Source organism: Cynocephalus volans, chromosome 3, assembly GCF_027409185.1.
Source record: "Cynocephalus volans isolate mCynVol1 chromosome 3, mCynVol1.pri, whole genome shotgun sequence".
NCBI classification, from domain to species: Eukaryota; Metazoa; Chordata; class Mammalia; order Dermoptera; family Cynocephalidae; genus Cynocephalus; species Cynocephalus volans.
This window is the reverse complement of record NC_084462.1, coordinates 4,168,396-4,191,123: the sequence shown is the minus strand read 5'-3', so window position 1 is coordinate 4,191,123 and position 22,728 is coordinate 4,168,396. Positions and strand designations below refer to the sequence as shown.

At 37.4% G+C, this 22,728-nt stretch overlaps 1 protein-coding gene and 1 pseudogene across 1 annotated transcript; one reads left to right on the top strand and one right to left on the bottom strand.

The window, feature by feature from the left end:
• LOC134371880 (zinc finger protein 592-like) overlaps positions 1–6,712 on the bottom strand; it is a 33,206-nt pseudogene extending 26,494 nt beyond the window's left edge.
• A 129-nt stretch (positions 6,713–6,841) lies between these two features.
• On the top strand, positions 6,842–17,664 carry LOC134373020 (zinc finger protein 260-like). The gene is made up of 6 exons (XM_063090434.1): positions 6,842–6,971; positions 9,408–9,584; positions 10,878–11,048; positions 13,412–13,538; positions 13,816–13,908; positions 14,845–17,664. The coding sequence occupies exons 3-6, from the start codon at positions 11,034–11,036 to the stop codon at positions 16,566–16,568; spliced, it is 1,959 nt and encodes a 652-aa protein (XP_062946504.1). The 5' UTR covers positions 6,842–6,971; positions 9,408–9,584; positions 10,878–11,033; the 3' UTR covers positions 16,569–17,664.
• The last annotated feature ends 5,064 nt before the right edge of the window (positions 17,665–22,728 follow it).

Sequence of the window (22,728 nt, the reverse complement as noted above, 5' to 3'; positions counted from 1 at the left end):
CTCAGTACCAATTTTCTGTATTAGTCCATTTTGTGTTGCTATAACAGAAATACCTGAGAGTGGGTGATTTACAAAGAAGAGAGCTTTATTTGGCTTACGATTCTGGGACAGCTGCATCTGGCATGGGCCTCAGGCTGCCACTACTCAGGGCGGAAAGTGGCAGGCTGCTGGTGGGTACGAGCAGATCACATGGAGAGAGGAAGCAAGAGAGAGAGAGGAGGTGCCAGGGGCCTTTAAACAAGCTCTCGTTGGAACTAATAGAGCGAGAGTTCACTCATTACTCCCCTCTCCCCCAGGGAGAGCATTAATCCATTCATAAGGGATCTGTCCTCATGACTCAGTCAGTTTCCAACACTGCCACATTGGAGATCAAATTTCCACATGAGTTTTGGAGGGGACAACACATCCAAACTCCATCAAGAAGGGCTTGTTAATCGTGTTGAATGTGCAAGTGCACAAAACACAGATTCATACAATGAAATACTAACACCAGAAAAAATAAATGGCTTAGGACAACACATATCAAAGAAATGAATGTTACGAACATAAAGTAAAAAAACTAGTTGCATAAGAAAACACCTATTATATCTCTACCAGTTATCAATATATTGCCTCTCAGACACAAATCTATCTTTCTTTCTTTTTTTTTTTTTGTCTTTTTCGTGACCGGGAAGGGGATCACAACCCTTGGCTTGGTGTCGTCTGCACCGTGCTCAGCCAGTGAGCGCACCGGCCATTCCTATATAGGATCCGAACCCGCAGCAAGAGCGTTGCTGTGCTCCCAGTGCTGCACTCTCCTGAGTGCGCCACGGGGTCGGCCCCCAAATCTATCTTTCTAAGCCCTGTTTAGTGATACTGGAGTTTAATCATGGCAAGTCTTATTTAGCCTTTACTGTTGGAGGGTATAGGACGGAAATTACATGGCCATAGCATCAGGAAGGGGCTTCTCTTTCTTGTTCTAGTGTGCCTATGGTATGGCTGCCAGCATATTGGCATGCTGGAGTTCCAATGGCCGTCAATTCAGTGTTCTTTGCTTCCCGTGTACTGAATTGTGTTCCCCAAAGTCCATGAATTAGAACCGTAACCTCCACTGTGACAGTGTTAAGAGAATGGGAAATCCTATTATGGTAATCGAAAGATGGGGCCGTGAAGAGGTGATTGGATTGTGAAGACCATGCCCTAGTAAATGGTTTAATAAGTTGATGGTTTAATGATGGTCAAGGGCATGGTTCTGAGAGGTTTAAAAAGAGAGAGGTGAGGAGGTTAGCCTCTCTCCTGCTTCTGTCTTTTTTGCAGTGTAATATCCTGTGTTGCTGAAGTGACCACCAAAGAAGGCCCTTACCAGATGTGTTCCTCAGAATTTGGACTTCCCAGCCTCTGAAACTGTAAGCAATAAATATTGTTTATTTACAAATTACCCAGTTCCAGGTATTTTGTTATAAGCAACAGAAACAGACTAATACATTACTGATGAGCTCCACCTCTACTGCACCCACCATTAGCTTCTCCGTCATTAGTGGGCCACTTTTTGTTTCACTGCCATGCTGTAGGTTTCTCTTATACAATTACCTCTAGACCACACCCTCTCCAAGATTTCTTTCCCATTAGCAAGTTTCATTCCCATTGCTTATGGGTTCTTTGGAAAAATTAACAAAATTGATATATGCCCAGCAAGAGTAATTAAGAAAAATGGAGAAAAACTCCCACAGATTATCTAGGAATATTACTGAAAGCATTTTACAAATTAGATGAAATGGGTAAATCCCTTCAAAAACAGAATTCATCCAAACTGACTCAAGAAAACTGACTCAAGATAACATAGAATATATCTGAATAGTTAAATAGGTATTAGAAATTGAATTTCTAATTTAAAACCATCTCACTAAGCAAACTCTAAGCCCAAGTTATATCTTTGGTTAATACTAACAAACATTTAAGGAGGAAATAATATTAAACTTAGACAAATTGTTTCAGAAGATATAGGAAAAGAAAATGATTTTCGACTCATTATGTGAAGGCAGAATAATCCTGGCACCAAAAACAAACACATTGTAGGGCTGGACCCGTGGCTCACTCAGGAGAGTGTGGCGCTGGTAGCACCGAGGCCGCAGGTTCAGATCCTATATAGGGATGGCTGGTGCGCTCACTGGCTGAGCGTGGTGCAGAGAACACTGTGCCGAAGGTTGCTATCCCCTTACCGGTAAAAAAAAAAAAAAAAAAAGACATTGTTAAAATAAAGGATAAATATAGGCCAATATCTTCTTTGGGCACAGATCTAAAATTCCTTACAAAATATTAGCAGATTGCATCCAGCATTAGTAAAAAGAGTAATACACAGTGACTGAACAAGTTTATTCCAGGGAGGCATGGTTTTTTTCTTTTCTTCTTCTTTTTGGCATGTAGGTTATCTGTATTTACTTTTTATTATTTTATTTTAAAATTTTATGTATAGCAAAATTTATATTTTTTTCATGAATAGCATTTTAAGATTTTGACAAAAGCATAGTGTCATGTAAATACTACATACCATTAGGATATAGAACAGTTCAGTCACCTAAGAAAATTCCTTTGTTCTGCCCCTTTTTTGTTAAACCCTTTCCATATCCCTATTCCCTGGCAACCATTGATCATAAATGTGGATTCTCATTATCATGTCTTCTGAGTACAGATAATTATACAGTAATTTAGAATTTAAAGCAAAATTAGCTAGACAGTTGTATATTTTTGAAAATTGAGAAATGCATTTTAAATATGGACAAAGAAGAAAATAAGAGTTAATAATTAAAACTAGAAATTCTTTTTCCAACATGTTGAAACAATAACAAACAACCTATGTTCCTACAAAATAGATTAAACATTATCACCCTTTCCTATGTACCTGTTTATCTTCATTTCTGGAACGTTGGAATTTAAACACGTCATGCCATTTTACTCCTAAATATATTACCATGCATCCTGTATATAATAATAATAAATTTCTACACCTAGGAAAATAAACCATTCCATAATATCATTTAATATCCAGTTCCTGTTAAAAATTGTTTTTAATACCATTTTTTGAGCTCAGGGTCAATATTTAAAAATTTCCCAACTGTCACACACACACACACACACACACACACACACACACACACACACACACACACACACACACACACACACACACACACACACACACACACACACACACACACACACACACACACACACACACACACACACACACACACACACACACACACATTTTTTCACTTAATTCGGGATACAATGTTTGCCTGTTGAAATTGATTGGTATATTTTTAGTTTGGCCTTTTTTCTGATACAGTATCCCACTTTTTTCCCCATGACATTGAGTTTTTGGAGTCCCTTGAGCAATAGGCTTACAGAATATTCCACACTTCAGATACGTCTAATTGTTTTATTTTGGTGTTTTTAACCTGTTCCTTTATCCCTACTATTCTTATGAACCAGAAGTTTTTTCTAAGGCCTGGTTAGATTCAGGTTAAGCACTATTGACCCATATACCTCATAAATAAAGCTGCTTATTTCACAATGCATGACATCAGGATGCATGTAATAGTAATTTGAACTTTTATTAGTTAATCTAAGATTTTGCTTCTTTGCTTAAAGTGGTGACTGCCAATTCTCTCTGGTGAAAGGTATGCTTTTTCCTTTGCAGGTAGCAAATACTCTGTGAGGCAATACTTTGGCAAAGTGTGGGTTTCCTTCCTATTTCACATGTTTTTAGCTAATGTTTCTTTTTTGGCACTGAATGATGGTCCTTGCCTAAATTATTTTAATAGGAGTTGCACAATTATGACTTTCTAATTGTATTGTTCCTATTATATTTATTAGAGACATTATTTTAAAAAGAACATTTCGTTGTATTTGGTGAAAATCTTCCTACAGTAAGGAAATTTCTTGGTTCTTACCTTTTGCTTTTTATCAGAGAAAGTTAAATTGCCCATCCCCTTTATTGGTAGCAAACAAAAGTATAAAGTACTTTCAATGAAAAAAATACTGAAAATAATACATGTCTGAATATGCAAGATGCAGAAAAAGTGTAAATAATAGCCTTAAATTTATAGCCTTAAATGTATAAATTACAAAACTATCTATGTCAACATGTTTGGGAAAAGAACAGCAAAATAAACCAAAAGAAAAAAGGAAGGAGGGAAAAAATAAAGGTAAGAGCAGAACTAATGAAACAGAAAACGTGTTCAGTACAAATGGTGCAGAAGATCAACAAATCAAAGTTTTTGAAGTTTGGCTCATACAGTTGGCTCTTTGAAACTACTAACTCCTGGTGAGACTGAACAAGAAAAAAGGAAAGAAATCAAAATTAAATAATCAGTATGAAAATGGGACATCATTATAAACCTGTGGATAGTAATAGATAACAAGAGGATATTACATACAACTTTTTGCCAATCCATTTGAAAACAGATGAAATAACAAATTCCTAAAAAAAAAAAACCTGTTAAAATATACACAAGAAGTAGAAGATCTGAATAGACCTTAGTTACTAAAAATCTTCCTTGGCAGGGAGAGGGGGAGGTGGGAACAGGAAAAGGTTGGTAGATTGGGACAAAGTTACAGTCAGGAAGAATAAATTCTGTTGCTCTATGGTGACAGTAGCTAACAATATTGTATTGTATATTTCAAGAGAGCCAAAACAGAAGATCTTGAATGTTATAACCACAAAGAAATGATAAATGTTTAGGTGATAGATAGGCTAATTATTCTGATTGCATCATTATACAATATATGCATGTATTGAAACAACAAATTCTACCCCATAAACAAGTATCATCATCATCATCATCATCATCATCATCTTCCTTAAAGAAGGACCAATAGTTTATCAAGAATATTCTCCCACAAATTCAGGGAAGAAATGCTTCTAGTCTTATACAAACACCCAGCTCATTTTATGATGCTCACATAATTTAGCCACCAAAATCTGATAAGCATAGCACGAGAAAGGAAAATTATAGGCCAATGTTTCTCACGAATATAGATGCTAACAAAATATCAGCAAACCAAATCCAGCAGTATATAAAAAGTTTAGCACATCATGAACAATTTGCATTAATCCCTGCAATGTAAGCATGGTTAAACAGTCACAAATCAAGGAAGAAAAATCTTATGGTTAGTAGATGCAGAAAAAGTATTTAAAAAAATTCAACACCCACTCTGATAAAACTCTTAGGAAACTAGGAATAGAAGTAAATTTGCTTAAGTAGATCAAGTGAATTTACAAAAATATTTGGTAAACATCATACTTAAATGGGAAACTTTGAAATCAGGAAGAAGACAAAAATGCTGCATAATCACATCCTTTCAACAGTTGACTGATGTCTCATCCTGTGCAATAAATAGCTAAGAAAAATAAAGGTTTTAAAGTTGAAAAGGATGGAGAAAACTCACTATTTAAGGATGATATGACTGTTTATGTCAAAATCCAGAATAATCTATACAAAAGTTATTAGCACTAATAAGACAGCTTATCAAGATTGCTTATCTGTATATGAGTAAATTGTAGTTTTCTATGTCACCAACAGAGTTAAACAATGAATTATAAAATACCATTTACAAAAGCATTAAGTTTTAAGTGGAATGAATCTAATAAAAATGCACGAGACCTCCATAAGAAACATAAATTTTATTCAGATACATTAAAAAAGATCTAAGTAAATGTGATACACCATGTTCATGGATTGTAAGACTTTGTATTGTAAAGATGTCATTGCTTGTTTCAATGGTTTGTAGGTTCAATGTAATCCCAATACAAATCCTAGGACCCCTTTTTGGTAGTCGTTGACAGGGTGATTTAAAAGTTATATGAAAATATAAAGGCCCCAAAGAGCAAAGATACTCTACAGAAACAGAATATGGTAGGAAGCCTTGCTTTATCACAGTTCAAGACTTAGAAAGCTCCCATACTTAAGACAGAAGAGTATTGGCCCAGGGATAAACAACAGACTCATGGAACAGAACAGCTTCCTGAGTCAGAGCCATTTAGATACAGACAATTGATTGATGATAGAGATTGCAATACGAAGCACTTGGGAAGACATCGACTTTAAATAATGATGTTGGGATCATTATCTGCACGGGAAAAAAAGAAAGTTGATCCCTATCTCACAGTATTCACAAAAACAAATGTCTGGTGGGTCATGACTATTCAGGATACACACGATTCTTCTGATACAAGTGACTTTCTTTTGCGCGGACTGTGACTGCCAGCGTCTGCTCCACAACCTTTTTCACCGCGCTTCTTCACCCCTCACGTCTCTCACCACGAACCGCACATCCAGAGCGCTCTCCCTTCCGTTCCTCCAGATCCCCTTCTGTACGGATCCAAGCCTTTCTAATACGGCCTTTCCTTTCGTGTAGTTTTAAAAAACTACGAAGCACAGAGGGCGCAGCCATTTTTCGCTTAGGTGTGGCCTGTGGTTGGTTTGGCTCGCGAAGACTGTAGGAGAAAGCGCCGACATGGTACTAAGCCTGCGCTGCACGGACTACAGCTGCGGAGGTGGAGGGACAGGGGATGAGCCGTCTTGAAAATACGAGAAAGGGCAGGCTATAGCTGCTTCTTTCCTACCTCGTCGGCTGAACTCGCTGGCCTAGAATGGCTGTCTTGCTCTCTGTACGGCACACCTCCCAAGATGGCCTCTCCCAACACAACGTAACACACGGGCGCGGCCATATTGACGACAGACTATTCGTTTGGGAACCGGATCTGCGTTTGTGGGTGGACTCCTGCCTTCCAGAGTGCTACTGAGGCTGCGTAGTAGCGCGGGAGCCGGCAGCCCGCCCCCTGAGCGGAAACAGCAGTGGTGTGCCGGGGTGTCGCCTCCCCTGGCGTAATCACAGTACTCGAGTTTGAGATGACATTTGATTTCTGCCATAGACTTTAGTACTCCGGGGGCGGCGAGGGGACTCCGTGACTTGGAATGTGGATTGTGGTGGGTGCTCGAAAGGGGCTGATGTTGAAGGCGGCTTCGGGGCTGTTTGAGTTTGGGGCAGCCTGGAGCGGCGTCAGTGTTTGCAGGAGTGGACCGTGGAAGCGGTGAGAGGCCGTTTCTGTGGGCGGTGACAGCCGGGCTCTGCATTTTCTTCCCGGCCGGAGAGAGAGGCGTTGGGAGATGATGGAGGGGGCCATCGGAGTACGGTTGGTGAGGACAGGGAATCAGGGTTAGTCATCTGAGGGTCCAGTGGTCCGAGTTTAAGTATCCAGAGGGCCCGTGATGTCCATGTGAAAATAGGTGTCTGGGGAGCTGTGAGTGACGGGGGGCGGGGGCGGGGGCGGGGAGGAGGGAATATGGGCATCCATGGGAGAGGCTGGTGGGGTAAGGCGGCATACGGTGGACGGACATTTGGGTGCTGTACTAAGCACGGGGTATTATATTTCCCAGTGTTTTATGCTGAAGAATTTCAAGCATACAGAAAAGTTGAAAGAATAGCAAAATGGTCACCTGTATACCCACCACCTAGACTCATGCATTGTTAAAATCGTGCCATAAACGCTTTGTGTGCGCCTGCGTGCCCGCACAACTGGACACACTTGAAATAATGTTGTAATCCTAGCTTTGTGACAGTTCTGACATTTGTTTGTGTGACTTTAGGTAAGGTAGCCAAGTTCTATGTCAGTTTTTCCATTCAAATAAATTTGGGGGTATCTACTTCGTGGGTGTGTTTCAAAGACGGAGTGAGATAGTTTTAGCGTATCTGAAGTCACTGGGAAAGTACCGTCATACAAAATGCCGTAGACTAAGTGGCTTAAACAAGAGAAATTTGTTTTCTTATACTTCCGGAGGCTGGAAATCTGCGATTAGGCTGCCAGCATGGTTGGGTTCTGTTGAGGGCTCTTTTCCTGGCTTACAGATGGCTGCCTTCTCACTGTGTCCTCATATGATGGGGATGGGGGTGGGGTTGGGAGTAAGGGGGAAGCAGGTTCTCTCAGTGTGAAATTAATTATTCACAGCCAGAATTAATTCTTTAACAACCAGCACTGGTAGGAGAACCGAGGAAATCCAGCTGGAGTTTTGTGTGAAGATGAAGTCTCAAAAAGAAAATCATGGATTTTAGATTTTAGCTGAGACTTTCATAGCATAGCAGAGTTTAAGGATACAGGCTGTTTTTGGAGGAAGACAGTCTGTATTTGTTTTGCTTTTTTGTAGGCAAGAGGTTAGTTTAATGGTGGTATAATTTACTTGCAGCATTCATCAATTTTTCATACAATTACATAAGTTTCACAAATATATACCGTTGCTTAACTAACACTTGAATCAATGTATAGAACCTTTCCATCAGCCCCCAAAGCTTCCTTGTGCACCTTTACATTTGGGCCCATCCCCCCCATCTTCTGTTCTCTTGTAACCACTTATGTGTTTTCTGTAGTTACATATATCTAATACTTCATACAAATTGAATTATACTGTAGACAGTCTTTGGTGTTTGGTTTCTTTCAGGTAGAACAATGATTTTGCATGTATCATTAGTTTGTTCCTTTTTGCTGCTGGGTAATATTCAGTGGTACAGATATACCACAGTGTGTTTATCCATTCCCCAGTTGATGGACTTTTTTTCTTTTGGTAGATTTTCGACATTATAAAGATGTAGTGTACATTCACATACAAGTCAAAGTGGCTGTACCTTTTGTATTTTCAGCAGCGATTCATGAGAGTTCTTGTTACTCCACACACTTGTCAATACTTAGTATTATCAGTTTTTAAAATTATACCCATTCTACCATGTGCATAGCAATATTTTCTTTTGGTTTAAATTTGCTATAATTATGCAACTTAAAGCAACTTTTTATATACTTAATTTGTCCTCCTTTTGGTAAAGTATCTGTTCAAATCTGTCGTTTATTTTTATGTTGGGTTGTTTGTTCTCTTATTAAGTTGAGAAAGTTCCTTATATTTTGGAGGCAGAAGTCCTTTGGTCAGGTATATACTTTGCAAATATTTTATCCCAACTTGTGGTTTAATTCTCCACTTTTATTAATGGTATCTTTTGAAGATGAAAAGTTTTTATTTACTATGTAGGAAGTCTAAATTTTTGAATTATTTCTTTTACTATGCTTTCTATGTCCTATTTTAGAAATATTTGCCTAATCCAAAGTCACTTAAAATTTTCCTAGTCTTCTAGAAGTTATGTAGTTTTAATTCTTATATCTATAATCCATTTGGAGTTAATTTTGTTATGTGGTGTGAGGTAAACATGAATATCCAATCGTTTTGATAGTATTTGTTAAACATTTTATTTCTCATCATGCTCATGTTTTTTCTAACTTGTTGAATGTACGGATTATATATAAAATAGCATTTTTAATGTACTTGTCTGCTAATTCTATCACTTTTGTGATTTTTGGTCTGTCTCTCTTTCTTGATTTTCAGCCTGGCAGTGGATCTTATTTTCCTGCTTCTTTGCATTTCTGGTAAATTTTGATTGGATGTCAGACATCGGCAGTTTTACCTTGTAATTTGCTGGATTTTCTTCTATTTCTTGAATGTAATTAAGTTACTTGGAAATGGTTCAACTCAACTGAGGCTTGCTTTTAAACTTCTTGTTCGGTGGGTCCAAAACTGTCTTTTTTTCTATGAATACTTTGTCTTTATTACTGAGGCAATACCCTTAGACTCTATTTGAAGACAACTAGATGCTTGACCTTTCCTTTCTTGGTTTTCTTTAAAATGGAATAATCATAGTCGGTATCTCATAGGGTTGTTATGAAGATTAAATGAGACAGTAACATGATTAAAGTAGTCCCTTATCTGAATAAAAAGTTTCCCCTTCCCCCCCAAAAAAGACATATAAATGGCCATCAGGTATATGAAAAAATGTTCAACATCACTAACCATCAGAGAAATGCAAATTAAAATAATAATGAGATATGACCTCACACCTGTTAGAATGGCTATTAGGAAAAAATAAAGAAAGATAACAAAAGTTGGCGAGAATGTGGAAGAAAAGGAACCCTTGCACCCTGTTGGGGAAATGTCAGTTAGTATAGCCGTTATGGAAAGTAGTATGAGGTTCTTTAAAAAATTAAAAATAGAAATACCATATGATCCAGCAACCCCACTACTGGGATTATGTATTCCTGGATATATATTGAAACAAAATGAAATCAGCATCTTGTAGAGATATCTGCACTCCTGTGTTATTGCAGCATTATTCACAGTAGCCAAAACATGGAATTAACTTAAGGGTCCATCAGTAGATGAATGGATAAAGAATATTTGGTAAATATACACAATGAAATACTATTTACCCATAAAGAGATGAAAATCCTCTCGTTTGTGACAACATGGGTGAAACTGGAGGACATTATGTTAAGTGAAATAAGCCAGGCACTAAGAAATACCAAATGATCTCACTTATATGTGGCATCTAAAAAAGTTGAATTCATAGAAGTGGAGAGTAGAATTACTACTACTACATTATTACCAGGGGCTGGAGGGGGAGGGGAAGAAGTTGGGGAGATGTCGGTGGAAGAATACAAAATTTCAATTAGGTGGGAGGAATAAACTCAAGAGATCTCCTGTATAACAAGGTGACTAGAGTTAATAATAAGATATTGTATTCTTGAAAATTGCTAAGAGAGTAGATTTTAAGTGTTGTCACCACAAAAAAAAGAAAGGTAAGTATGTGATGTGAGGTAATGTATATGTCAATGAGCTTGATTTAGCCATTTGACAATGTATACTTATTCCACAACATGTTGTACATGATAAATATATACAATTTGTATTTGTCAATTTTAAAAAATAATGCAATAAAAAGAAAAAATAGTCCCTTGCATGTATAGAAACTTGCTTTTATTATTATTTCCACATCAAACGAATCTTTGTTTGAATCTGTAGATGCTGGCATGTTAGAATAAGGCAGCTCCTTTAATGGAAAAAAAGTAGATCTTAAGTCCAGAAATTCATCCTTGCTTGGGATACCCTTGATGAGACATTATCAGAATTTCAGGACAGATACTAAAATTGCTGGCCATTTCCTGAAAGCTGCTGAAAATGACTGAGCTGCAGGTGAGTTGTTTATTTCTCTGTAGATTTGTGGATGTTCATAGCAGTATGTACAATCAAAGATAACAATGTAGATAGATAAATTGTGGCTGAGAGGGGTATGCTTAGACTGGGAGATAGAATAAATTATCAAGAGTAGCCAATCAGGAAGAGAGTTCTAACTGTGTATAAAGGTCTTACAAGGTGCTAATAATTAGAAATTTGCCACATAAATAGCAGGATCTAGAATTAAGTTTCAAACACTTCGGTGGTAATACTGGCAACCATTACAAGTGAATAAAAACAGTTAAAAAAGATTTACTTTGTTCAGAAAGAGGAAGCACGTGAATTCTTTGAGGTCAGTGAATATTTCCTGGACATTAAGTATAAAGAAATGTGTTTGATGGTATTCCTCTTACTCTTCAGGTTTTCTGTTCCAGAGAAATGGGAGAATGAGCCCAGTAAAGTCATCTTCCAAATGACTTTATAAAAGATATAAAAGGCACAGCTAGAAAATCTTGAAAATCTCTTCTTATCTGTAAAAAGGAGATAATAATGCTTACTTAAGGGTTATTTTGCAGATAATTGTGTTAATATATGTAAAATGTTTAGAATGATGCACAGCATATAGTAAGAGAGCTCTCTGTTTTCTTTTATGAGCATCATGGTTTAATATGTAGCACAATCAATTTCTAAAACATAATTCTGAGTATAACATATTTTTGTATGTGAAAAACACTGCAGGGGTTACCAGCTGTCGGCGGGAATGTGTGCACTTGCTCCAAAACCTGTTACTGCCTCTCACATGGGCATCTTTTCTCTTCAGCCTCTTTTCTTGTCTCACTAAATTAGAGTTTGAGCATCCCCAATCTGAAAATCCAAAATCTGTTATCCTCCAAAATCCAAAACTTTTTCAGTGCCAACATGACACTCAAAGGAAAGGCTCATTGGAGCATTTCAGATTTTGGGATTCTGGATTAGGGATGCTCAATTGGTTATGCATATGCAAATATCCCAAAATACAAAAATATCTGAAATCTGAAACCCTTATGGTCCCAACCATTCTGGATAGGGGATACTCAACCTGTATTTGCGGTTCCTTAAACCCAGAATAGTGTTTAATACCTTTACACATGTTGCTGTCTGCTGAAAGACCCTGGTCCCCCATCTCTTCCATTTCCGACTGTGAAACACACAACTAATCATGCGAAGGGTATGCCCATCTTGACCTCGTCTTCAGAACTATTATTTCCTTTTAAGGAAATGATAACCCACAAATTAGCTATAGAATACCTCTGTCATAACCCTTGTTTAACCTTAATACTTTGACATATATAAACTCTCCACAGAGGAGTGTATTTCCCACTCTCTGCAAGATCAGAAACTACTTGATGGCAGGACCATGCTTTATTTATGTTTTTATTGCAATATGTATAGTGGGTAACATTAAATGCTGCTAAGCTGGGTTATGGATGGTTTTTTGGTAGCTCAAAGGTTTAAGAGACATTTAACATTGTATGAATAAATAAAGAGTAAAGGAGTGAGTGAAGAATGCTCAAAGAATTGTTTTAATGGAATCCACACACAACGTGTAAATCAAAACTAGATGCAGAACAATCTTTGTTCATAAATTTCCATAGTAAAAATAATGAGAACCATGTCCTCTATGTCTGTAAAACTACATGACTATGCCCCTTGTTGGGTTAGGGCCATAGCTATGCTAATTGTATGGCTAAAGCATTTCATAACTAAAGCCAAAACATTTCATTATTTTAGTATACTAAGTTTCCACTTGTATTGTCAGGACTAGGGCTCAGACCCTTCAAACCCATTGTACAGACTAGGTCACAGACCCCTCACATGCCACGCTGGGTCATAGACCTCTCACATGCAGGTCCATGCTAGGTAATTGGGAAAGATCCTGGAAGCCACTGGCAAACAACACGAGCTCAGTCCTCAGCAGTAGCAGCAGCAGCTTACAGCAAAAGCAGCTTGCAGCAGTAGCAGCAGAGGCAGCAGTGGTGGTGGCCTCTTGAGGCATCCTGGGGACACTGGCAACAACAGCTTGCAGCAACAGCCTCCAGCAGCAGTAGCAGCCTCCCTGTGGGCTCCCCTGGGGGCATTCTGGGGGCAAGGGGTGCTGTGGATCAGAGCAACTCATCCCTTATACTTAAGTCCATAACTCAGGACACCTAAGTGCCCACATGCATCTATATCAGATAATAGCCAAGGAACACCTGGGTGCATGTGCATATTTTTGTCAAATGCTTGGCAAGATTCTGAACATCTGAGAGGCCCTGACCATTTTCCTCTATTTTCCCTGCAAGGTCTTTTATACTTTGCCCCAGTATATTATCTCCAAGTTAAAAAGGATTTTGTTGTTACAGGGCTTATTGACATTCAATGATGTGGCCATTGATTTCACCTGGGAGGAGTGGAAGCTATTAGACCCTGTTCAGAAGAACCTTTACCAGGATGTAATGTTGGAAAATTATAGCAACTTAATGTCATTGGGTAAAGACAACTTTCCTAAATATCTCAGTGTAAGCCCATTAATTGCCTGTGTTTTTTCCATTGCAACAATTTATGGATACTCTGTTATCCTCAATGATTTTGCACTTGGACTTTTAGAACTTATTTTCTTTGTGATCATACAGTGACTGTACGTAATTTCACTTTCCAAACGAAAGGTTTCTATTTTGCTAAGATTTAAACTGTGCATTCCCTGAAACAGAACTTTTTCTTATAGGTTTTAATACTGCTCAGGTTCTCTGTGATTACCTCTTAACAGGTTATCAAGCTATGAAGCCAGAAGCAGTGATCCAGTTGGAGAAAGGAGAACAAGGAACAGTAGAGAGGGAATTCCCAAGTCAGTGCAGTCCAGGTGGGTGAAACCAATGCAGTGGGAGATAGTGAAAAGCAAAGTGCCAGTTGGCTGTTGATGGGTTGTAACCCTTGTTATTTTAATACTTTTTCTCATAGTCTCGGAACCTTTAAAGGTGACTTAGAGTGAGTGAAAAGAGGTCTGCAATATGAATGATCTGTCCTCTTCTTACAGCCTGCCTTTGACCATTTGTGCTGCTATAACAAAATACCTGAGATTGGGTAACTTATAAATAACAGAAATGTATTTCTCACAGTCATTGAGCTGGGAATCCAAGATCAAGGTGCCAGCCTCTGGTGTCTGGTGAGGGCTTTCTTGTTGCATCCTCACATAGTGAAAAGCAGAGGACAGTAGGGATGAACTTTGTATCCTCACATGCAGAAGAGCAAAAAGGAGTAAATCCATGCTCACAAGCCCTTTTTATGATGGCAGAGCCCTCATGACATAAACACATCCTATTGGGCCCCACCTCTTAACACTGCTGCATTGGGGATTAAGTTTCTAACAGATGAATTTTGGGGGACCTCTTTAGACCATAGCACCATCCTTCCATATATGACTCCTAGGAGAAGATGTGCCTCCTTTTACCTACTCTGAATCAGATCCTTAACTGTTTTATTTGGACCCTGCTTTTTTGTTTAGTAATTCTTCTTTTGCTTCTTTTTCATTCTTCTGTTAGACACAACCACCCTCACCACCTCCTATTAATATTCATATAACTCTTCTATTATGCTTTCAAGGATTCATAGGATATTTTCCAAGTTTGATGACCCCTTGCCCACAGTTCATAACTTATTATTTGTTTCTCTTATTGAATGTCTCAGGCTTATCTTGTATACTTGCTAGATCACTTTCTGAATTCTCTTTGGATATTTGAGATTCTATCCCTCTCCATTTCATGATAATGGTAGGATTTATTGATTTTTTTTTCTCTAGAAGTAATTTGGCAAGTTTATGATTGGTATCGGGAAGATTTTGAGAGAGATGAACCTGTGGAGAGAGATCGTAAAAATAATACATTGGGAAAAATATTTTCTCTGAGCAACTTTGTTCCATTCAGAGAAACACCCTGTAAATGTGACTCAAGAGGATTAAGTTTGAAACAAAATTCAGATTCAAATTTTCCGAGGAAAAACCATGCAGAAATGAACTCTGATGAATTAAATGCTCATGAGGAATCAGTTTTCTGTACTGAACATGAAAACTCCCACCCTCCAGGCCAGTACTATGAACGTAATTTATATGTAAAGGCTTTCAGCATGGCGACAAATTTTAAAAGACGTCACAGAATTCACACAGAAAGGAAACCTTATGAGTGCAGTGAATGTCCAAAATCCTTTCGATATAAGTCAAAGCTTACCATACACCAGAGAACTCATACAGGAGAGAAGCCGTACAGATGCAGTGAATGTCAGAGAGCATTCAGTACAAAATGTCATCTCACTCTGCACCAGAGAACTCACACAGGAGAGAAACCGTATGGATGCACTGAGTGTCAGAAAGCCTTCAGAACAAAGTATCATCTCATCCTACACCACAGGATTCATACAGGAGAGAAGCCCTATGAATGTGAAGAATGTGGAAAAGCTTACCGGGAGAAGACAAAGCTCAGATTACATTACAGAACACATACAGGAGAGAAACCTTTTGAGTGTAGTGATTGTGGAAAAGGTTTTATGCAGAAGTCAAATCTGATTATCCATCAAAGAATTCATACAGGAGATAAACCCTATGGATGTAGAGAATGTGAAAAAGCCTTCTGTAGTAAGTCTCAGCTTGTTGTTCACCAGCGAATTCATACAGGAGAAAAATCCTATGAATGCAAAGAATGTGGGAAAGCCTTTAATAAAAACTCACACCTCATAACACATCAGAGAGTTCATACAGGAGAGAAGCCTTATGAATGCAGTGAATGTGGAAAAGCTTTTATACACATATCACAGCTCATTGTACATCAAAGAGATCATACAGGAAGAAAAGCTTATGAATGCAAGGAGTGTGGAAAAACCTTTAATAAAAAGTCACACTTCATAACACACCAAAGAATTCATACAGGAGAGAAGCCTTATGAATGCAGTGAATGTGGAAAAGCTTTTATAGACAATTCGCAGCTTGTCGTTCATCGAAGAATTCATACAGGAGAGAAACCTTATGAATGCAGGGAATGTAGGAAAGCCTTTAATAAAAAGTCATCCCTCATAACACATCAGAGAATTCATACAGGAGAGAAGCCTTATGAATGCAGTGAATGTGGAAAGGCTTTCATAGACAAGTCACATCTCATTGTCCACCACAGAACTCATACAGGAGAGAAGCCCTATGAATGTAGTGAGTGTGGAAAAGCTTTCATACGAAAGGCAATGCTCATTGTACATCAGCGAACACATACAGGAGAGAAGCCCTTTGTTTGTCTTGAATGTCAAAAAGCCTTTAGCAGTATGGCAATGCTTAGTAGGCATCAGCTGATTCACACAGGAGAGAAACCCCATGGATGCAATGAATGTGGAAAAGCCTTCCGCCAAAAAAGTCATCTTATTATCCATCGACGGTGCCATACTGGAGAAAAGCCCTATGGATGCATTCCATGTGGTCAGATCTTCAACCAGAAGTCACAGCTCATTAGACATCAGAGACATCACAAAGGAGAGAAAGCATATTAATGGAGTCAGTATGGGAAATCCTTTTTTGAGAAGTAGTGCCTTAGTGTTCAACAGAGAAATCATGCAGAGAGAAACCTTATCCATGTAGTGAATGTGGGAAAACTTTCTCTGTCAAAATTCTTTCTCACTTCCCATTAGGAAATTCATACAAAAAAGAAATGTCAGGAACACAGTGCTGGAAAGACTTCAGTGAGATGTCAAATCTCAGTGAATATAAGAGAATTCACACAAGAGTGAACCCATGAATGCTGAGAAAGTTGGGATACTTTCCCATTAACTTTAGCCTTTAGAATCATCATAAAACTTATCCAGAAGAGAGATCTTTTAAATGCAGTGAACATGGAAAAACTGTCTCCCAACAATGTAGCCCCATATTTCACTGGAGAAAGACAGTATGAATCAATTGAAAGGTAGAAATCTTTAGAAGATAAATTCTATTATATGTCATGAGAAATTAAATCTTGTTGGTACGACAAATATTTTTTCATTAGGCCATCATAAAATAGGCAATTTTTGAGGAAAAACCTTATGAATGCTGTGACTCATGGGATATCTTCCAAACAAATGAATTTTCCTAACAAAGAATATAGAGGACTAAAGACCTGTGGGTGGGAATGCCTCTGGCATAAAGTCTAAACTCACTGTGCATCAGAATGTTTATTGAGGAGAAATAGTAAAGTGTAATGATAGTTATTTGCATATAACAATGTTATTTACATATAAATAATTTTATAATAAAAGTTTTGATCCTGCCATATTACCATATATTTATAGAAAACATAACACAAAGTAGTTGATTATGAAAAGCAGGTAACTTCAGTATGCCAAATGACACTTTGTTACATGTCTGAATATGTGATAGTCACAGCAGTAACTTAAGGTCCTAGATGTATGTGTTTGCTTTGTGTCTTAGTGTTTTTTGTAGAACATGTATATAATGATTTTCAAATTTTATGAGGTGATGAGAGAAAGTGATCTATAATGGAATTCTTATTTCAGTTTGTATGTGTAGTTTTCAACAGAATACAATATCCTTGTAAATTTTTATGTATCATATAAATTGCAATGGAAACAATCAGGTTTAAGGTTAAATAAGGACTCTAATACCAATGTATTTTTTTCTCTACTCATATATGTACTTTATTCATATATGTAAATGAATCTGGTAGTTATTTTTATGCCATTTGAATAATAAGTTTTGAAAACCAAATTGTCTTCTAGTTATCAGTCAGAAAAAAATTCCATTAAAAATAGTGAGGCTTAAGAGTGATTAGTAATTGCAACTATTCTGTCCCCAGCTGAGTTTTGAAAAAGTAGAAGCAGCTGCTGTTTTCAAAGAAATGAAGATTAAAGTGTCACCTTTGTTGGTGGTATTGTTCAAATGGGGAATGTGGTTTGTACATATGATCAGATGTGCTTTTCACTGCTTCCCCCAGAAAACCTAGTATATTGTTTCCTAGGGCTGTTGTAACAAGTACTACAAACAGGGTGGCATAAAACAACAAATTAGGCTGTAAGTCTGAAACCAAGGTGTCGGCAGGGCCATGTTCCCTCTGAAAGCTGAAACCTTCCTTGCATATTCCTAACTTCTGTTGATTTGCTGGCAATCTCTGGCATTCATTATTTGCATAACTCCAATCTATCTTTGCATTCACATGCCTGTCTACATCTGTGTCTTCACATTGTCATTTTATAAGGACACCAGTCATATTGGGTTAGAAATCCATTGTACTTCATTATGAATTACTTATTTTTATATCATGCTAAAATATATATAAGGATTGCCATTTGAAGCATTTTTAAACATAAAATTGTGGGGAATTAATCACATTCACAATGCTGTGTTACCACCACCATCTCAATCTATTTCCAGAACTTTTTTGTCATCCTAAATGTAAACACTGTGCCATTAAGTAATAACTTCACATTATTCCTAACCCTCCAGTTTCTGGTAACCTCTGATCTACTTCTAAGAAACTTTTGATCTCATCTGCAACTACTCTGTTTCCAAATAAGGTCATATTTTGAGGTACTGGAGGTTAGGACTTCAACATATCTTTTTTGGGGAGGTGGGACACAATTCCATCTACAACATCTTGTAACTTGGATGTAACTCCATAAAGACAGTCAGATAAGATCCAGGCAGATACTCACACTCATCACGCCTCTCCAATGCAGACTGAGAAAAAGCAATTTGCATATCTGCTTTTTTGAAGTATGCTCTGGATCCCATACCAATGGTGCTTAGCAGTGTAACAGCAGATAAGTGAAGAAACATCTCATTTTGCTGACAAGCTAACCCAAACACAGAAAAAGGGAGTATACACTGTGTGTAACAACTATTTTGATAATGCACAAATGTGATATTTTATTCATAGCAGTAGCTATTTCTTGTACTTGCTATTTCTGTATTGCTTGGAGTTCTCTTTTACTCCTCTTAATAGTTAACTACTTTTAATTGTTGAGAATTCTTCAGATTACTGGTATGATTTCTCTCCTGCTGAACCCTGATAAAATACCTTTTATTAAATTTGAAAAATATATAAAACATTTATATTTTTCTATATATAGACATGTATAGACTAGAAAGGAAAAAAATGTAATAAAAGGAAGAATTCATGAGGGCTATTATTACTATTGTGAAGATTAGGAGCAGGGGGAGAGATTCAATCAGAAGAGCCTATGTCATGCTCAAGTGTATGCATAATATTCTTCTCCCCTCATATCTGTATAGGTTCTATCTATTTTTTGAGCTGCATCAAAATACATAAATATTCCATCTTTACACCTTAATAACTATGATCAGGGTAAAAATAATTTCCTGATGCTGTTTCTTGAAGTTCATTGATCCTCTGGCATCTTAATTCTGCTATATAGTAGCTATAGTAAATATTTAATTCAGATTTATTTTTTTTCTCCCAATAGTAACATTTCCATTTGGTTCTTCATTGTTGTGTTTACACTGAAAACTCGTTGCTTTAGTTTTTTCCCTGATGTTCCTAATGCATTGGTCATCACAGGTTTGGCATCTGTTGATTGTCTTTTCACCTTAAAATTGGTTAGATTCTCCTAGTTCTTTGTTTGTTGAGTAATTTTGTATTGTATCCTGGAAATTTCGAATATTATGTTGTGAGACTCTGTCCTGTTAAAATCTTCTGGACAATGTTAGTTTTTTGTTTTAGAATGCCAGCAACTTGGTTATATTCAGACCATAAATCGTTCCAGTCGTGGTTTCAATGTCAGTGCAGTTTTCAACGTCCTTGTTACACTCTTTGGATGTGCCCTTCACATGAGTCACTTAGGATTCATGAAGGCCTTGAGTAGTGGTTATAACATAGCTCAATTTTCAGACACTTTGTGTCTTTTCCACACATGTTCAGCAGGGGGGTGAGTCTGGGATTTATGTCTTAAACAGTCTACTTTTTTAGCTTTTTCTTTCCAGGATTTCTTTCCCATAGTGTCAGATGCCCTGGGGCTTCCTTTTACTCAGTACATTGCCTAGAAAGATGGAGTTCTCTCACTATTTTAGTCTTCCATGATGTCAGTTGGTTTTATACTAGGCTCACCCAAAGGCAAAACAGTGAAATAAAAGATAATGGAAAAAAGGGATTTTCCCCATGTTCTTTGCACAACAGGGAATCCTTCTCCAAATTTTTCTATTCATAGAGGTGGATTTTATCTCAGGGTTATAAGTGTCCATGCCACTGCCACTGCTGTGACAATGCAGTTTTGAGAGTACAGCTAGCCCTAAGGCAGAAGCAAGCTGGAAAAAGTAAAAAATAAAATAGAGATCCCCACCATACACTTTTTACTCGTGGGGATTGCTTTTCTCTGTCCTCTGGCCATTAACACTGGTTTCTCTTAGTGTCTTTGCTCTTCACATTAGCTGCACATTTTCCCAATCTGGCCTCCCTCAGGCCAAATTTAGGAGATAAAGAAAGAAAAAAGAAGAAACTCACTGTTGTGAATTGCCTATTTTTCAACTCTTTACTTTCTTCTCCAGTTCCTTGCAATTGTATATTTTTAAAATCCTCAAATAGTTGCTTTTTTGTTTTCTCAAGAGTTTTTAGTTGTAATCAGTGAGAGTGATAAACTGTAGTGGGGTTCCTCAATTATGGCCAGCACCAGAAATCACATAACATTTAATTTCAAGTGATAAACCATCCTTACATTCCTGCATACTTGATTTTGAAGTTGATCCTTTTCATATATTGATGGACTGCTAATAATTTGTTCATGACTTTTACATCTATATTCATGAGGGATTTTTATTTTATTAATTAAAAAAATTTTTTTGGTAGCTAGCTAGTGTGGGGATCTGAATCCTTGACCCTGTTGTTGCAACGTGTGCTCTATGCAACTGAGCCAACTGGACAACCCCATGAGGAATCTTAATCTGAGATTGTCAAAGTAGTTTTAATTGGGTTTGTTGCACTTAAAAAATTTTTTGTTTTATCTTCTACCAGTTGCAGATGTGTTCTAATGTCTCATCTGCTTACCCTGCAAATCCTGGAATTGCTGGCATGTTTCTTTTAATTTTACCTTCCAAAATAGCCAATTCTTTTCTGAACTCATCTTTATAAAAATTCCTTGTCAATTCCTGCAGAAAGTAGCAACCATGGCAAACAGCTAATATTTTGTTTTCCGTCATCTTCACTCAAAGCCACAGGGTGATTTAGAATCATTTGCCACATGAGTTGTTAAAGGTGACAGTTTCACAAATGTTCTGTCATTGAATGAGATGAACCTCTATTATTTCAGCTTCTAATAACATCTCATCTCCCTTCCTGGCTCCAAAGTCAGTGTGTACATATTATATTTTTGTTATGGTGGCACCTCACTTCTAGGTATCAATTTATCTATCAGTTAGCATAGGCTCATTTATGTTGTGGTATCAACCACCTAAAAGTCGTCATGGTTTAAAACAAGAATGTAGCAGTTTCACCTCATGCTACACAACCACTATAGGTTTGCTGCTGCCTACTCCATGCCTTCTTCACAGTCCAAACTGAAGGGGTGGTTCTTTGTAATTTTGCTTGTCCTAGAACATGTTGAATCATTTGCAGGTTATTAAAGACTGAGAGTGATACATTTCACTTTCTCTCATAGTTCATTGTCTTGAGAAAATCACATGGCCAAGTTTGTGGGAAGGGGATATGTAATTCTTTGGTAGCTGCACAGCAATTAGTTATATTAACTTACTCTATCATTGAAGTAAATACATGTAAACCCGAATGAAGACTGACTACATAAAGCAATAATAATCATTGTGTTGGGCTTTAACAATTACATAGAACTGAACGATAGGTAACAGTATTCTAAATTATTTCCATTTTCCTGAAAAAGTATAGGACTATTGAGTAACTTTCGATGTTGCTGAGTTAAGAATGCACATTATGGTTAAGAATGTATGGTTAAAAGTGTGTGTGTGTGTGTGTGTGAGTGTGGGGGTGGGTGTGTGTTGGGCTGGATCTCAGATCCTTCTGCCCCTTCCTGTGAAGATCATGAGTCAGGTAATTGAAAGAAGATGCTGGCAGCTTTATACAAGGTAGACATTTTATTCTTCTGATATGAGCTTCACAGACATGCTTTATTCTCAGATATAAGCTCTGCTCTACTCCATCGACCCTCCGTGCTCTGCTGACCAGTAGTTCAGAGCAGTTGTCTCTTTTATATTACAAGTACGCAATAGTGGCCACAAGGTAAGTGCATAATGAAACTACAACAAACATGCTGAGTCAATAAACAGGCACACATGTGCAATTACGCAATTACACTACTCTTACATAACTTGTTTCTAACAACCATGCTGAATCATGCCCATTTGTAACATATAAGAGGAGAGTAAGCCTGACTAAGCTGTTCTAGTTTGAACTGTTTTCATTTTCCTTACAGTGTGTACACACACACACACACACACACACACACACACACACACACACACTCAAGATCCATATTAACAGTTTCTTATCTTTGAATATTTTTTTACATCTAGGATCCAATAAAAGTTTACTCATTGAACTTAACTGCTATCTTTGTTTAGTCTTATTTTAACCTAGAACAGCCCCCCCAGACACACACTTTTTTTTTTATGACACTGACATTTTGAAATTACTTGGCAGTAGTCTTGTAAAATATTCCCAATTTTGGATTTATTTGA

Bases quoted from the DNA above. Each gene is read 5' to 3' on its own strand.
- LOC134373020 (XM_063090434.1), top strand. The intron at 13,539-13,815 runs GTAAAGACAACT...ACCTCTTAACAG, and splicing joins TAGCAACTTAATGTCATTGG to GTTATCAAGCTATGAAGCCA. The intron at 13,909-14,844 runs GTGGGTGAAACC...TTTTTTCTCTAG, and splicing joins CCCAAGTCAGTGCAGTCCAG to AAGTAATTTGGCAAGTTTAT.